This window comes from Nannospalax galili, unplaced genomic scaffold (assembly GCF_000622305.1).
Source record: "Nannospalax galili isolate Female #2095 unplaced genomic scaffold, S.galili_v1.0 scaffold697, whole genome shotgun sequence".
In the NCBI taxonomy this organism is placed as follows: domain Eukaryota; kingdom Metazoa; phylum Chordata; class Mammalia; order Rodentia; family Spalacidae; genus Nannospalax; species Nannospalax galili.
Window position 1 is genome coordinate 298066 of NW_008339441.1, and position 18492 is coordinate 316557.

The 18492-nt window shown below is 40.8% G+C and overlaps 1 protein-coding gene across 13 annotated transcripts in view; it reads right to left on the minus strand.

The window, feature by feature from the left end:
- The window catches only part of Phf21a (PHD finger protein 21A), a 211926-nt gene that overhangs the window by 136863 nt on the left and 56571 nt on the right, over nt 1-18492 (minus strand). Inside the window, exon 1 of one of the 13 annotated variants that reach the window (XM_029564071.1) lies at nt 2757-2866. The exons of the other annotated variants lie outside the window; for them this stretch is intronic. Coding sequence (XP_029419931.1) covers nt 2757-2768 — 12 coding nt within the window. The 5' untranslated portion in view covers nt 2769-2866. Of the gene's footprint in view, nt 1-2756; nt 2867-18492 lie in introns of those variants that run through there. 13 annotated transcript variants of the gene reach the window in all.

Below are 18492 nucleotides of genomic sequence, written 5' to 3' on the forward strand. Positions count from 1 at the left end.
TCTTCAGAGACACAGGTCTCTTATCCACAAGAGGAAATCTGAGTTCTCACTAACTTGACATTCTTAAGCAGGGCAACATGCAATTCTGCTATATAGAACTGTCCTAGAAAGAAAAGAATGGTCATTATGCCTCAACTCAAGGGAGGAGGAAGCTGTCCAGCCCATCTTCACAGCAGAGGGACTAGAAGAAAGGATTAGATAAAGCAATGAACTTACACCGAGAAACTGAAGCAAAGATGATGATAGTGGAGAAACATGCAGGACAGGAAGAAATGAAGGAAAGCCTTCTGTCCAGGTCAGGAGCCTCTTAAATGCTGGACCATGCAAGCAATCCAACAACAGAACCTCTATTGTTTGCCTACTTCAAACTACTAGATTCCAAAACTAAGGCAGCTTCCCAAGGTTGCCCTTTGATGATAATCAATAGAACAGCCAATGGCCAAGGCTGGGGCCACCTTGCTGATGAGGAGACTAAGTTTCCCTGAAAACAGTGAAGAATGTCTGGTTCAAGGCACCTGAAAAATCAAGGCCACGTCATAGGCTGGTACTTCTAGGGGGAACAAGTATTGACAAAAACAGCAGGTTTGAAAGTCTTCAACTACCAGAGCAACTATCATCTGTGTAACAAGTGATGCCAAAAGGAGAAAGTTCCTGAGTCCAGCCATGCCTGAGACCTGCTACATCCTTGAACTTCTTAGTTACATAAGTCAACAAATTCTTTTTGCTTCAACAACTGTGACTTGTGCTTTGATTACTAGAAACCAGAGAAGTCCTCATCAATATACCAGCCAAATAACTGGGGATTCTCACTCAACCTCACTGTATTATCCATTTTCTAACTCTAAGAGGGAGGGGGCATATTTGTTTACTTTACAAACTTGTAAAAATGCTGAGTACTACACAGGAGGCATTGATATTTGAACAAAATAGAAGGTAGGGATAGGAGACATAAGATATTAATGGGCTCATCGCTCCAAGCTGCTCCTGTCGATAAGATAGCACTGAACTTCTACCCGATTTCTGATCATTTGTCCAGGTGGGGCCTCTGGAATCTTTATCAAAGCACTCAACCACCTCATAAATCTTCAAGTGTTTTCCTTTTCCCATTCAGTTAGCAAGACCTTTCCTCCTTCCTGGATGTATCTGCCCAAGCCATCTTACAAAGCTCACCGTAATGGATAGGCAAACAGATTACAGAAAGGAAAGCTTAACAATTCTGTCTTCAAGAAGTAGGAGTGTGTCCATGTATTCACGTGTGCTGGGAGGTGAGGGGGAGGGATGAAAGGAAAGCCCATGCCACAAAGTGAAGACATCCATGTCTCAATCCATGTGTCTCATCCCACAGTCTTGTCATTCTAAGGGCAGAAGTGAACTATGAAGATTTCCTTTCCAATTCAAAATTCATAATTAAATGAAACATATACTCTGGAATTTGATTTGGTGAAATGATAAGTACTTGGTTCACAGAACTCTCTCTCACATGGATACCAGAACCAAAACCTTCTGTAACATACCAGCCTGATCTAGAAAACATCAGCACAAAGAGAAGCAAATCTGAAGTTAGAGCACTAACTTCTAGTCCCCTTTGGACTCATGTAAGTATGAAAAAAAGCAAAAAGGGTGCAGCTGTATTTACAGGAGCTGGGAAAAAAGATTATGAATGTGCTCCACTTCCAACTGCAAAGTCCTAGGCCTAAGGATGAATGAAATCACCCGAAGGGCTTTTATTTTGCAAGCTGTGGTGGTACACACCTGCAATCCCACAACTCAGGAGGCTGGGGCAGGACTGCTGCAAGTTACAGGCCAGCCTAAGCTACATAATGAGATCGTGTCTCAAGGAGAGAGGGAGAGAGAGAGAGAGAGAGAGAGAGAGAGAGAGAGAGAGAGAGAGAGAGAGAGCGAGAGACAGAGATTTGACGCAACGGAGATTTCAGGATGTCAATTCCTTTGTCACCAGTCTTTGCTCATCATACATAAAATTATGACATGTTATTCATGATAAAAAAGAACCTCATAGTTTAATATTCCTAACCTTAATCAGTATGTCATATATACATATATGTATATATCTTAAAGCTTATGACCTACTAAAATATTTCCTAAAACATGCTTCAACCTGTAAATCAACTTTTTTTTTTTTTTCGTCTTTTTGAAGCAGGGTCTCCCTGTAAGCTCCAGATGTCCTGGAACTCACTATGTAGACCAGGCTGGCCTTGAACTCACAGAGATCCGCCTGCCTCTGCCTCCCAAGTGCTGGGACTACAGGCGTGTGCCACCACGCCCGGCAACTTAGCTTTCTTAAAAAATTTTTTTCCTCAAAGGAAAAGCTGAAAGTAAAGTATTAATATGATAATAATCTCTGAATATTATAGTATGTAAAGGTTCATCTCCAACAAGATTCCAATAAATCATTAACTTTGACAAACTCACACTATACAGATTTGTCCCTAGACGATTCAGGAAGAAAAATGTGATGTCAAATCAACATGAAGTTATTAGATTTAGTTGGGGCAGCATCAAACTATTTTAACTACAATTAACTTGCCTATTCCTACATACATCTATATACCTGCACCCCCTCTCAAAGACTGATTCAACACAGTCCTAGATGCAGCCTTTTTCAAAAACTTTTCATTTATTCAGGGTATAACCAGGGTTAGGAACCAAAAGTCTACAAGAAGCTGTGGCTTTGGCCTTTGCTACAAAGTCTAGATTTTACTTTGATAACTATTCTACAAGTGTTAAGATCATGGTACCTTCAAGAACATGCCATTAGCTGGTAGCTCCTCAAGAAAAGTCGTGCTGGCTGCATGGAGCTGAGCAGAATGCCCCTGTACAATACACACTCCATAAATACCTGTGCACCAATAGATGAAATGCTGAGAGAAGGCAAGTTGTAGCTTGAAGCAACACAGAAGCTCTCTTATCCAATAATGGGTAATACTAGTAGTTGATCAGATAAGAAAAAAGCCATATAAATCAAGGAAATCATAAAAATTTGATATGCATACCTAAGCATCCATTTTAACTTAAATGAACTTTTTTTTAGTAATCTTTTTTTTATATACAGGTGTTTAGATTGTTTATATGCTTACAGCATGTATGCAGTGCCCACAAAGGTTGGCAGAGGGCAAAAGAGCTGCCGTGTGGGTGGCTGGGAATTGAACTTGGGTCCTCTGGAAGAAAAGCAAATGCTCTTATCCCCTGAGCCACCTCTCCAGCCCCTATTTGGTAATCTTGTAATACAGGACCAAGCCTTCCATTTATACAGATCGATAGGTAAGAGGGAAAAATGCCTTTCTTTTATAAGCTGTAACTATAACAGTAGTGTTCTTTACCATTTCCATTCTTTAACTTTGAAAGTATGGCTAGAACTCTGAAAAATTATTAAGGTATATTAATTGTATAAAATGATGGGTTTCGTTATGATACTTTTATACATGAATATAATGTACTTTGATCATAGTCCCTAACATCAGCTCCAAAGCATCAGATGTGGTTTTCTTGGAAACAATATTTTCCCTAAGTTGATGGTTTAGTAACAGTATTTTTGTCCTAGTGGTGAAAAAGTAATACTACAGTCCAGGGTAGTCAGAAGACTAAGCACCCTATCTAATAATATCTAGGCAGTTTTAATCAAATTAATACATAGCGCTTAAAAATATTGCAAGATCTATAATAGAAACAATTCCTTATACTAGCTCTCTTCATACCTTTATTCCTCTATTTTATGTGTATGAGTGTTTTGCCTGCATGTAAGTGCACCTGTGCTGTGCAATTGCCCACAGAAGCCAGGAGGGGGCAATAGATTCCCTGGAACTGGAGTTAAGGATGGTTGTTAGCCACCTATGTGGTGCTGACAACCAACATGAGTTCTCTACAAGAGCAGTCAGTGCTCTTAACAGCTGAGCCATCTCCCTAGCCTGGTTTCCTTATTTCTATCTTAATTCTTCCCCACCCTCTCAAAGCTATAAAAAGTCAAATGGCTCCAACCCCATCATCTGGTCTGCCTGTTTGTCCCCTTCTTCTTCTTAGTCACATCTTTCCTAAATTCTTCCACCCTGACTGCTGTTTTCTCAGCCTTTTGTTCAATGGCCATCTGGATTTTTCTTCCATCAAACATTTCTGTCATCTCTTTTGTACTGCATTCCCTGTTTTCTGAATCCATGTCTTCATCTTTATTGGTTAAATTTCTTATTTTGATGGAGAACATCTTTCAGTAGCTTCCTCATATTGTATGGGAGTTTGACCTTATGGCCTTGTATTTCTAAAACTGTTTTTCTTCTACCCTCAGACTTTATCAAGAGAAGATTTGGATACAGAATTCTGTGTTGGTAATCACTGTTTTCAGAATTTTAGAAGCATTATGCCAGTGGCTTCTAGCTTCCTGAGTGCCACTGGAGTCCCACTCCCATGTACACCTTCCTGAGTGTCACTGGAGTCCCATCCCCCATGTACATCTGCTTCCTGAGTGCCATTGGAGTCCCACTCCCATGTACACCTTCCTGAGTGTCACTGCAGTCCCACCCCCATGTACATCTGCTTCCTGAGTGTCACTGGAGTCCCACCCCCATGTACATCTGCTTCCTGAGTGTCACTGGAGTCCCACCCCCATGTACATCTTCCTGAGTGTCACTGGAGTCCCATCCCCATGTACATCTGCTTCCTGAGTGTCACTGGAGTCCCACCCCCATGTACATCTGCTTCCTGAGTGTCACTGGAGTCCCACCCCCATGTACATCTGCTTCCTGAGTGCCAATGGAGTCCCATCCCCCATACACAACTGCTTTCTGTTTGTTTGCTTTCCTTTTCCTCAGAGGAAGGTTTCAGGTGTTGTATTCCTGTTTTTGTTAAGTTTCACAATGTTCTACAATGGTATAGGGGAGGAGGGGACTTTTTTGTCATTCCTAGTACTGGGCACTCTGGATTCTATTACTATGGTATTATGCGCCCTTCAGTTACGAGGGAATTCCTTCTGTTAGCTGCAGGATGGTTTTCTCATCTCCATTTTCTCTTGTCTCAAAACTTCCATTAGTTGAAGGATGGGAGCTTATGAGTTGATCCACTTAAAATTTTTCTCTCTTCCACTGTTCAAAGTCTCTTCCACCTATTTATTGGATGATAGTTCTAATTTCCTTTCTGTAAACTAAGAACACTTTTTAAAAATTGTTCCACCATTCCTAGCATCCTGTACTTGTTTAACAGGTGCAATATCTTCTCTTACCGATGTGAAGACCTAAGTTTATTGTTATGCTGCAATGTCCAGATCTCATGTTGGTGGCTTCCTGTCACTATCTGGTAATGTTGATATGAACACAATAGGGTTCGCATTTATGAATGAACTGTCAAGGATGAGACGCAACTAGACTTCTTGCATACTTACCGGTAGAAATGTACAATGGCAAACCACTTTGGAAAGCATTTGGGCAGGTACTAAAAAGTTAAAAGCATACCCACCATATAACCCAGATATACCAAGGTACTGACCTAAGACATGAAAGCTCAGCTCCACACACAGATACTTATGAATGAACATAGAAACTTGATTTCTAACGACACAATATGATACGATACAATACAGAGCATACATTACACTATACGAGTCCATCAGTTAAAATCTTATAATTTATAATGCAATGTACATATTCAGCAACAAGCAGTCTAGTGTTTGCCTGGGGACAGAGTTGGGGGAGGAAGCAAGGAATTACCAGAACAAAAATATAAGAAAACATCCGAGGTGACAGGCAGGCTCATTCTCTTGATTGTAGTGATGATTCTACATCATCAAAACTGAGACTAGAGCTGGAGAGGTGGTTCAGGGATTAAGAGCAATTGCTGTTCTTCCAAAGGACTTGGGTTTGATTCCCAGAACCCATATGCAGACTCTGTTGCCCTCCAGCCTTTGTAGGCACTACATACATACCAGCATACACACAGGCATGCAAAACACTTGTACAAATAAAAATAAATATATCATTAGGGGCACAATTTACTTTATATTAATTATGTCTTAATATATTTATAAGGGGGGGTTGCAAAATAAAAGTGGCCAAAAAAACCGCAAAGTGATAAAAATGAGCTGAGAGGGGCTGGAGAGATGGCTCAGCGGTTAAGAACACTGGCTGCTCTTGAAGAGGACCCGGGTTTGGTTCCCAGCACCCACATGACAGCTAGCAACCATCTGTAACTCCAGTTCCAGGGGAATCTGACACCCTCTTCTGACCTCTGCAAGCATTGCATGACATGGATGTACTTACATACAGGCAGGCAAAACACTCATACACCTAAAATGAAAAATATATAAAAATATATAAATATATTAAAATAAATAGATAAAAATGAGCTGAGAAGTGAGGGGCTGGCATTGTATAAGGCGGAGTCTCATTACTCAGTATAGGCCTCATCTTCAGTATGAATGTAGTTGCTTGCTTTTGGTTTTCCCTTAGACTTAAGCTGCTATCCTGCCCTAGGCTGTAATAGCATTCCTAACACTTCTGAGCTGAGTGTTCTGGCTAATGTTTTTCTAGATCTCTAGAGTAAGGTTGGACAATTTCCCATCAACGACCAGACAGTGACTACGATGAAACCATCTTTGTCTTTGTTGAGATTACTCTACCAATGTAGTGCAAGAAATGAAAAAAATACACGGCAATACATAAATGAAAGAGTTTAGCTGGGTTATAATGATTTTATTTACAGATGTAGCAAGCCAGATTTGGCCCAGGTGCAGGCCAAAGTTTACCCAGTCCTGTTCTAAAGAATCACTAGTTTTTTTTCCATCTTTGGAAAACTAATCAATTTCTCTTCAGAACACTTAATAGTTAGAAAAAGTTTACACTTAAATACTACCAAGTAAAAATTAGAAAAAGTAAGTTACAAAAGAGTTTCTAAAGTTTGAGAAGAGTTGTGTTTAATTGTATCAGGTATCAGCATGGATGAGGATTGGGGAAGGGTCAAAGGCACACACAGTTTCATGTGATGAGCTCACATCACAAGATAAACAGAAACCAGAGGAAGGAAAGTGTTTGTTGGTAGCAGGTTTTAGACAGAGGCTTCTAATGGCTTCCAATGTTAGTCTTCTCTGATTTTAGTTGGGACTTCACTTGGAGGTTTTAGGTATGGGAGAGTTCACCAAATCTTTCTAGTTTTTTTTGAGATGGGCTCTTGCTATGTAGTCTAGGCTGTCCTGAAACTCTAATACTCCTACTACAACCCAAGTGGCTAGGCTTACAAGCATGAGTCACCATGCCCAGCTCACTACAGATTTTTTTAAGTTTTAAAATAAATTTTTATTTATTATTTTTACATATATGCATGTATTGCCTGCATGTAGGTAAGTGCATCCATGTCATGCAGTGCCCACGGAGGTCAGAAGAAGCTGTCAGATGCCTTGGGACTGGAATTACGGACAGTTGTTAGCCGCCATGTGGGTGCTGGGATTCGAACCTGGGTCTTCTGCAAGAACAACCAGTGTTCTTAGCTGCTGAGCATCTCTCCAGCCCTCACTATAGATTTTTAAGTCAAAAAAATAGTCCACAGAAGAATTGAGTTGCTTAAGTGGTATGAAAAAAGTAAGCCTACTACTTCATTCTTAATGAAAGGTAATTATGGATTAGCTCAAAATCTTATGTAAAGTTGTTTCAGTTTCATGACAAACTTCTACCCTCAAATTAGATTACACACTCCGAAAAGCAAATTTCAAAATGCTTATCAGTTAAATTTGTCCTCTGAACAATACAACTTTGTTTTTCTTGTTGCTTTATTTTACTTTTTTGGTTTGTTGCTTTTTTACAATGTTTTCTGAGAATTTCTTATGTGAGTACTGTATTTATATCATTCCAAACCCTTCCCCTCCTCCTTCCTCCCATGTTATTGTCCTCTTATTTATTATTGCTACATATACATACATGTATATATACACACACACATACATGGATATAATATATTGAGTCCATTTAGCCATGCTCCTGTGTACATGTGTTTAGGGCTAACCACCTGGGATTAGATAACCTATCAGGGAGCTTGTTCCTGGAGAAAACTGATTCTTTTTCCCTCAGCATCCATTGACTGCTTGTAGCTCTTCATCTAGAAGTGGACCTTGTGAACTTTCCCCCACCCACTTTGGCATGTCACAGGCAATACAATTTTGAAAGAGAGCTCCTCTGTGCATCTCGGCTCTGTAGGGAAGGTGCTGCTTTCTCCCAGTAGCTACAACAGTAGAAGACAACAGCTCTGGACAACACTCAAGTCAGTAATTAGCACCCACTGCTCACAACTGAGTTCAGGACTTATTCCCACCTTTCATATCTTTGGTCAAAATGACATAATTTGTTATGGCAAATGGGGGAGGGGTTCTATTAAAAGGCAATGGAGATGGGAATGAGAGAAAAGGTGACAGACCCATCAGCTGAAAATTTCTAGGGCTTCATTTTTTAGAGCAAAGGCATGTTAGGAACTTAATTGACAGAAACTAATAATCACTGTCACTTGCAGACAAAGACAGAGCTAGTGTGAAGAAGGTTAGCCAAACCCTGCTGACTCACACAAATGCCAGCTTCCTGAACCAGGAGTAAATCAACATTGGGGAACATGTCTCCTAAAAAGACAATTTCTAGCAGGGCAGCCCCTCATCTAACCAGCCACCATTAGATGGTGCTAGTTCAAGAGCAAACTACTTCCTGTCTGGTTAATTCACTCTAATTCATCAGGAAAAGAAAGAAGATGTATGATTTGACCTGTCATTTAGTGTTCAATACTTGAAAAAAATGGGAATCTGAAATACAATTTAGGTTTTGATAAACCATGGCTTTCTTGAAAATGCAGATATGGGGGCATTATTAAGCAAAGGACATCAGGCTCCTTTACTTCAATAGCATGGGATGATGACGATGGTTTATAGATAACTTTAAAATATTTGTGATTCACATTTGAAACAGTTACATTATTTCTTGTAATAGATTACCTTATAAATAATGTATTGCTTTTAGCAACAGTGAAATTATTTTTGCTTTAGAAGGTTACTAACTAGGGTAGCAAAAAGAAATTTCTAAAGTAATCCACAAAACCAGTAACAAGCACTAATGGTTAACTGAAATAGAGTGTTTTAGTACAGACATAGCTTCATATATACACTATATTTAATTTACATGAGTAGGAAAGGTGCTGATTGCTTTCTTGGCTTCCATTATTCCCTGCCTTACTGCTTCCTTCCTAACAAAAGCTAATCCTGTTTAGGTGTCTACTCCCAAACACCTGAGAGGTGACTCTTCAGCTGACTCTCCAGCCATCAGTTTCCAATTCACTCTTCCTACCAGTGCTGCATGACAGAGTATAGTCAACAAGATGTAAGGTCTAATGAAAAGTTTCCATTTACTGTTTGCTGTGCTCTTAGGAGGACATATTTAAGAAGAACCGGGCCTTTTTTTGCTCAGGATGTTGGTGTACGAAGATGCACAGACTGAACATCAGCAGCCAAGGGCAAAGACTGCCCCTTGCAGAGGACCCAAGTTCAGTTCCCAGCATCCATGTCTCACAACCACCTGAAATTCCAGCTCCTGGGGCTCCGATGCCCTCTCTTGGGCTCCACAGGCGCAGGAGCGCATATGCGCATACACACACACACACACACACACACACACACACACACACGCACGCACGCACGCACGCGCGCACGCACGCACACACACACACACACACACACAGACACACACACGAAGTCTGAGAGTGGCCACAAAGGATGGTCAAAAAAAAGGTCTTGATGGGCTTGTGGAACTGCTGAACTAAGTGATTCGCACAACTTTTATTTTATATTTTATTTTTAACTTTCTTTTAGAGACAGGTGCTCCCTGTAGCTCCAGCTGGCAGGGAACTCATTCCGTAGACCAGGCTGACCTCAATCGCACAGAGATTTGCCTGCCTCTGCCTCCCAAGTGCTGGGATGAAAGGCATGCACCATCACCCCTGGCTTGATGTAACTTCCTATTATGTAAAGTAATACGACTATTGTCGTAGTCAGTTTCAGTTGGACTCTGTTTCCTTAAAGCAAAAAGCACCTGAACTGATGATATAATCATAATATCCATATTACAGATAAGGAAATCAGTTCAGAGACTTTCAACAGACTTCAGTCCCATGAATGGCACTGACAGGACAGGACTCTTACTATTTTTCTTTAACAACTGTTAAATGTTACTGCAAAACACTATACATCGAATGTTTATTAGGATGAAGAGAACACATTTCTAGAGAAAGGAGGCTAACACGCACATGGTTAAAGACGTGTGATAAAAGCTACTCAAAAGCCACAGAGGGGGCTGGAGAGATGGCTCAGTGGTTAAGAGCACTGGCTGCTCTTGCAGAGGACTGGGGTTCAATTCCCAGCACCCATATGGTAACTAAAAGCCGTCCAACTCTAGTGCACTTACATATATGCAGGCAATACACTCATATACACATGATTAAAAAACAGTAATTTTCTTTTGAAAAAAGCCACAGAGCAAGAAGCTGCCAGTTTACAAAGAGAAAGATTTTCATGACACCACCAGAGCCTAGGGCAGGCAAATCCAAGAAATAAACTTTTTTCTTTAGTAATTTAAAATTTCAGAAGATAGCTTCCTGTGAATCTATAATTATTACAAAACATCTATAATTATTACAAAGCAAATGTTAAACTTCAAAAGAAATAAGATGTAATTTTATAAACATAATGTTAAACAATATATCGTACGAAGAAGAGTACATCCGGCCTCAAAATTAACCTCTACTGCTAGAAGCCACAGTAATGGTGTTTCTGCAGAAGCAAGTGGTGAATGGAAAGAGGTACAAACGTTTCTGTGGTGATGTGAATATTCTGATTACCGATATGGGTACTAGTTAACCAGGTGTTCAATCTATAAAAATGTAGCTGGGCCATATGCCCATACATATAAATACATACACATATTTAGATGTGTAATTTCTGTATTTATACTGTCAATATTAAAAAACCTAGCATAAAATTCTTATAAAAATATATTAAAATAATTTTTAAAAATTATGTAAGGTAGGGCTGGAGAGATGGCTCAGCAGTTAAGAGCACTGGCTGCTCTTACAGAGGACTCAGGTTCGGTTCCCAGTACCCACATGGCAGCTAACAACCATCTGTAACTCCAGTTCCAGTGGATTTGACACCCTCTTCTGACTTTTGTGGGCACTACATGACACAAGTGTACTTATATATGTGCAGGCAAAACATTCATACGTATAAAATAAAAATAAAATATGTTTAAAAGAATACTAAGGTTAAAAACACCAAGTTTCTGTGGTCACCCTCTTGAACCTTACTTCTTAGAGGTAATTACTGTAAATGGTTGTGTGTAAATAATTCTAGATAATCTAGACATTTTTCTATACATTTTCAAGCACAAATGTCTATACATGCATAAACATAAACATGACTTTTTAGTATTTCATATTCCAAAAAAATAAGGAATTATACTGTACACATTTTACAATTTGCTCTTTTCACAGCTCATCTACCTTCCATTCAGTGAAGGCACACTCTTTCATAACATGCCTAGTTAGCTAACACCTATGTATCACCTGCTGAAGCACCCTAACTTATTTTGTTATTTTCAATTCTTCTTGTTTGAATATTCCTGTACAGTGCTGTCCTATAAGTGGACCTGCTGGTACACAGGACACAGTGACCCTAGGTTTTCACTAAGAACAGAAGATAGAAAACCGTCCCAGGTTGAAGAAACAATAGAGTACAGCTAAGAAACTAAGTATATGACAAATTGGAAGGACTAAGTATGAGCAGGTTCTGTGGAGAGGCAGGCTTGGGGTGGAAAGAGGAGAGGCTTTCAGAGGTAAGTCATGTAGCAGCACTACAGAGGAGGCAGTTTCCAGATGCATCAGATTCCCAGACAGCTGGCCTCAGACTCATTTGTTACTTTATGCATCTTTACTTGGTGAAAATTTGCCTTTTCCAAAACTGACATAGAACTACTCTAAACAAAAAGGAAGGATTTGAAAAATGTGAATGGTGAGTCACTTTGGTATGGATATCTTTGGCTACCTTGTTACCCTCCTGAATACATAATGAATTCACACATCCAAACACACCTGCCACCTGCCTGCCATGCTAGACTTCATGAGTATGGATGTCGCAAGACACCAATCCTTACCCTTCAGGACCTCACAAATAATTACAACAAATATGTACTACGACAGGTACCAAAGGAGCAGGCATACGTATCATACCTTGTGGAGGGTGGAAAGAAGCCAAAGAAAGCTTTCTACACCTTACTGAAATGGGTCTCCAAAGAGTAAATAAGAATATATCAGTCAAAAGGAAAAGAAAATCTCAGTAAATTTCAGTCTGGGGCATCAAGACTGACATCAAGGAACTGATGAGGTATTTTGTGTGTGTGTGTGTGTGTGTGTGTAAGAGAGAGAGACAGAGACAGAGAGAGAGAAGAATGCAGAAGAAGCAAGCAAGAATGAACTATGAAAGTGTCAGTGAACCATGAAAGTGTCAGAGGTGATGAACTGCGTTGTCTCAGGTGAGACCAATCTTGTGGAAGGAACACGAAGGTTTTCATTCTCTGCGCCTTCCTGGTACGCCATGCCTTTCATCCTAGCAAACTCAATAAATGCATGTGGAATAACAGATGGGTTAGACTCTTGCAATGACAGGTTTGAAAAAATACAGATTAGCCTGGAATGGTGGCACAAGCCTGTAATCCAGCACTTGGGAGACTGTGGCATAAGGATCAGGAGTTCAAGACTAGACTTGGCTAGATAGCCAGTTTGAGGTCAGGTTGGGGGAGGAGAAGCTATATGAAACTTGTTTTTGTTTTTAATTAAAAAAGGGACTAAACAGGGTGGGGGAGTTTAGAGGCACAAATTAAGTTCCTGATATAGTTAAAAGGTAGAGTCAGAGTCATACTGGCTCCTGTAAAGCATCTGTTATGTACACAACCTATCAACCAAAGTTTAGAATAATGCCATCCAAAGAGCCAGAGTCCCCAAACATCTTGAAATACAGAGTCTATGTATCAAGATAGATGTATCAAGATAGATGTAGTTCTTGACAAAAGTTCCACCAGACTGGGTGCTGGCACAGCAAACACTCTAAGCTAAGCAGAGACCAGCAGGAGGTAAAGAACCCACTCAGATTCCAGTCACCTGTGTCAGCACGTATCACACTGCATGTGGGGATTAAGAATTTCAAGTTGAGTCTATCATTCCATTTGCCAGCACTAAAACCAGACGATCAGAACAAACTCACAAGAGGATAATTCTATCCCCCACAAACACAACGCTGCTGCACATGGTCACTGACTTACTATCTCTATCATACCCAGGGAAAATGCCCTGCAACAATGAGCAATGCTAGTGATTCATCAGGCCTCTCTTTCTTAAAGACATCATCAAGTATTTGACCAGGTAAGTACAAACTACTGGCAACAGAGACCACTGTACTCTAAGAACAAAGGTGGAAGTCAGGCTGGATTATAACAGAGCCCTGGGAACCATGCCCCATTACACACCTGACATCTTGGTCTCAGAACCATCACATTTGGGGCTAACATCTGCCAGTCCTTCCACCATCTTGGCCAAATACAAGCCAACGAGGTTTCCCCCAGAAGAAACCTGGAATATTACATTTCCTGTATTTGTGGCACTAGGGAGTCAGGACCAGAAATAAGCTCCTAGTGCCCCTATGCCTACCTGTTCAACTATTGCCATCCACGGTCTGAAATCAGGAAGTGTCCCTTAAAGGCCCATGTGTTTAAAGGCCTGGTCCTCAGGGTAGGCAGCACTACTGGGAGGTGCTGTGGGTCTCCAGACGGTGGAGCCTACAGGAGGTATTTAGTCACTGAGGCCCAGTCTCATTCACTATATGAGCAGTTTGCTATACCCTGTGCATCTGCTGTAATGTGCTGCTCTCAACAGAGGCCCAAAGAAATGGGTCATCTGCTCTTGGGTTCCAAACCTCTAAACCTCTGCCCTTTGGAAACTAACCACTTCTGTTATTTCACTGTGTAACATGAAGCTGATTAATACAGTGACTTGTCCTAAATTTATGTGTCCCATGAACGGGAAACAAAACCAGTTATGTCAGAGACAGAAAATACTCCCAAAGATTTCAGAATCTATTTACTAAAATGTTCAATTTTTAAATTGAGAATGGTTCCATACATGGCAGTTATTAAGCCCAGAAAAGTATCTTACCTACTGTACTAAAGCAATCTGTAAAGGATAATAGACTGTAACTTTTAAACACAGAGTCAGAGAAGCAAACTTAAAAAGATCAAAGACAATAAAGGAGTCTATCTTTCAAAGAAGAATAAAGAATTGGGGCTGGAGAGATGGCTCAGCTGTTAAGAGCATTGGCTGCTCTTGCAGAGGACCCAGGTTCTGTTCCCAACATCCACATGGTGGCCAACAACCAACCTTAACTCCATTTCCAGGGGATCCAACGCCCTCTTCTGACCTCCATGGGTACTGCACAACATGGGTGCACTTAAATGCAGACAACACACACATACACATAAAATAAAATTAAAATTAAAATATATTTTAAAGAATAAAGAAAAAGAGGGGCTGGAGAGATGGCTCAGCAGTTAAGAACACTGGTTGTTCTTGCAGAGGCCCCAGGTTCGAATCCCAGCACCCACAAGGCAGCTAACAATGTCCCTTCCAGGGGATCCGACAGTCTCTTCTGACTGCCACGGGCATTGCACGACATGGGTGCACTTACCTACATGCAGTCAACACACACATATACATACAATAAAAATAATAAATAAAAATTTTAAAAAAGAATAAAGAAAAAGGGCAAAAGGAAAACAAAAAACTAAAAATCAAAAGTAAATCAATGGGTAGGAGAAGAGGGCAGATGGCAAATTCCATATGAAGTGTAACTCCAGGAAGCATGAAGCACTCAGTAGTTGATCTTCACAACATGCCAAGTATTTTATTCTCCCTGGAGAACATCATCTCAGGAGAATTAGTGCTCCACACAGGGTACTATCATGTTCAATATATATGCATCATTATGCTTTGATCATATTCATATACCCCACAACCGCCCTCATCCTTCCTCTCCTCCTATTGCTGATCCCTTTCCTCCACTCAACTAGTCCTTTCTTCTTTCATATCATATCATATCATATCATATCATATATACACACACACACATATATGTGTGTACATACATAGCTAAATCGTGGTTCTGCGTGTGAGAGAAAACATGCGGTACTTTATCTCTCCTTCTTGTTTGTTTGCATTTTGAGATAAGGCTTCACTAATAGCCCAGGCTAGCCTTGAACTTTCTATGTGGCCCATGCTGGCCTTGAACTTAAGCTACTCCTCCTGTCTCAACCTCCCCAGTGCTGAAACTACAGGCATGCACTACATGTCTATCTTGTTTATTTTTTATTTATTATTTTTATGTGTATGCGTGTAATTGCCTGCATATAGGTAAGTGCACCCGTGTCATGCAACACGCCTGCGGAGGACAGAAGAGGCTGTCGGATCCCCTGGAACTGGAGTTACGGACAGTTGTTAGCTGCCATGTGGGTGCTGGGATTCAAACCCAGGTCTTCTGCAAGAACAGTCAGTGTTCTTATCCGCTCAGCCATCTCTCCAGCCCCTATCTTGTTTATTTTTAATTTTTAATATTTATTATTTTTATTTTATGTGTATGAGTATATTGCCTGTATGTATGTAGTGAATGCAGGGGGGTCATGCAATACCTCAGGAGATCAGAAGAGGGCATTGGATCCCCTGGAACTGGAGTTACAGATGGTTGTTAGCTGTCAGGTGGGCACTGGGACTTGAACTTGGGTCCTCTGCAAGAGCAGCCAGTGCTCTGAACCACTGAGCCATCTCTCCAGCCCAATAGCTCATTTCTTTCTTTCCTTCCTTCCTTTTTTTTTTTTTGGTCTTTTTGAAACAGGGTCTCCCTGTAGCCCCATCTGGCCTGGAACTCATTATGTAGAGGCTGGCCTTGAACTCACAGAGATCCATCCACCTCTGCCTCCTAAGTGCTGGGACTACAAGTGTGTGCCACCATACCTGGCTTAAAACGTTTTTTATTTTAATACCCTTTGACCAAACATCGTTGCTGATTACTTTCAATTCTGTTTCAAAATTCCTATCATGTAACTTTGCAAGGCCTGGCCACATGCTTGATTTGGCTAATACGATGTTAACAGTCTTATGCCAACAGAATCACCATGTATTTTGGTAGTTTGGCCTACTTACATTCTGCTGATAAACCATGAAATGAGTATGCCCCAGGACACTGCAGTCTCTTCATGCTGGGCCTCAGAATAAATACATTTAGGATGAAACCATACCTACAGACAGGAAGTAAGCTCAGCCAACCCCAAACCTGAAGCAGATATGCCTGGTCAAGTCCAACCTAGATTAAGAAAATCCTAAGTGATCTAATGTGAATACTAATACATTGTTATAAGTCATTCAATAAAACTAGTTTGTTACATAGACTTTTTATGGCAATAGCTGACCAATATCCCCAGCACGTACCTAGGAATTGACCCCAGGGCAATCAGAGAGCAATACAGACTTGTATAAGAAAGTATTTACCATAAAAATACTCATAATAGTAAAATACTGGAAAAGTAATTACCATCAATAGAGAAATAGTCTAATAAGTTATGAATAGTCAGACAAATATTTGAAGTTGTATTTTAAAAAAATCATGTTTAAAGGGGCTGGAGAGAAGACTCAGTGGTTAAAAACATTGGAGGACCCAGGTTGGTCCCAGCACCCTCATAGCTGCTAACAGCCTCCTGTAACTCCAGTTCCAGGGTTTCCTATGCCCTCTTCTGACCTCTATAGGCATTGCAAACACATGGTACACTTACATACATACATTCAGGCAAAACACTCACACATATAAAAAAAAATTGCCTTTTTGACACAGGGTTTCCCAGTAGACCAGGCTGACCTCGAATTCACAGAGCTCTGCCTGCCTCTGCCTCCCAAGTGCTGGGATCAAAGGCATGCACCACCATGCCCAGATAAATTTTTTTTTTTTTTTGTCTTTTTGGGACAGGGTCTCCCTTGTAGCCCCAGCTGTCCTGGAACTCACTATGTAGACCAGGCTGGCCTCAAGCTCACAAAGATCCACCTGCCTCTGCTTCCCAAGTCCTGGGATTAAAGGTGTGTGCCACTACACCTGGCTTAATAAGGCATTTTTAAAAACAGTAATCATAAGCTGGGCATGGTGGTACACACCTTTAAACCCAGGACTCAGGAAGCAGAGACAGGTGGCTCTCTCTGTAAGTTCAAGGCCAGCCTGGTCTACATAGTGAGTTCTAGGCTAGTTGGGGCTATAGGGAGACCCTGTCTCAAAAAGACCAAAACAAAAACCAAAAAACAAACCCAAAACACTAATCATATAAGTAGTGGATACATAATTACAAACTGTGATGTGCTATGGTAATACAAACAGTGATTTATCTGAAAAATATATATATATATCCCTTTTCTTATCCAGTTACAGTGACTGGCTTTATCTGGCTATGGCCACCAGAAATAAACCAGATTTCCCAGTCTTCCCTAATCCTCAGTGAGGCCATGTGACTAAGTTCAAGTCAAGGGGATTTAACTGGAAGTGGTACATACAACTTCCAGTAAACATCTTTAAAAATAATGGGCTCCCTCTTTGTTGATTCTCCCCCTTCTCACCAGATGGAGCTGCTATTTTGGACTCTAATGGGCTATGGCCACCAGAAATAAACCAGATTTCCCAGTCTTCCCTAATCCTCAGTGAGGCCATGTGACTAAGTTCAAGTCAAGGGGATTTAACTGGAAGTGGTACATACAACTTCCAGTAAACATCTTTAAAAATAATGGGCTCCCTCTTTGTTGATTCTCCCCCTTCTCACCAGATGGAGCTGCTATTTTGGACTCTAATGTAGAAGTTGTGCTGCGAATGGCAGAGACAAAACAGGAGGCCTGGGTCCACTGACACTGGAGAACTACTCATCAGCCCCACTCCGCTACAGAGCTTTGAGATGACAGAGAAGTAAATGTCTGCCTTGCTTAAGCCATCTTTATTTGGGGTTTTCAGTCATTCAGACAAACCTAACCTTAAATAGCATAACTATGAAGGAAAAATGAAGGGTTCAATGAGAGATTATGACAGAAATACTTGAGTGGAGGAAGGGGTTTCAGGGTTGGCTCCTCACGGGAAGTAACAAACTGAAGCAGTGAGGTGAGACCTGACAGGTGGAGGAAGGCAGCCTGGCAGACTGATGAGGCAAGGGAGAGACAACTCTGATGACTTATGGTTGAATCCTCAGAGGACAAGGGACACACTTTAGAATCTGTGGGGGATGCAGCACAGTTATAACAGAATGCTTGCTTAGCATGCAAACAAAGCCCTGGGTTCCATTCCTTATACTGCCAAAGAATTAACAAAAAAGGTTCCTTCTATAAGAAATTAGAAATGGAGCACAGCACTAAGCA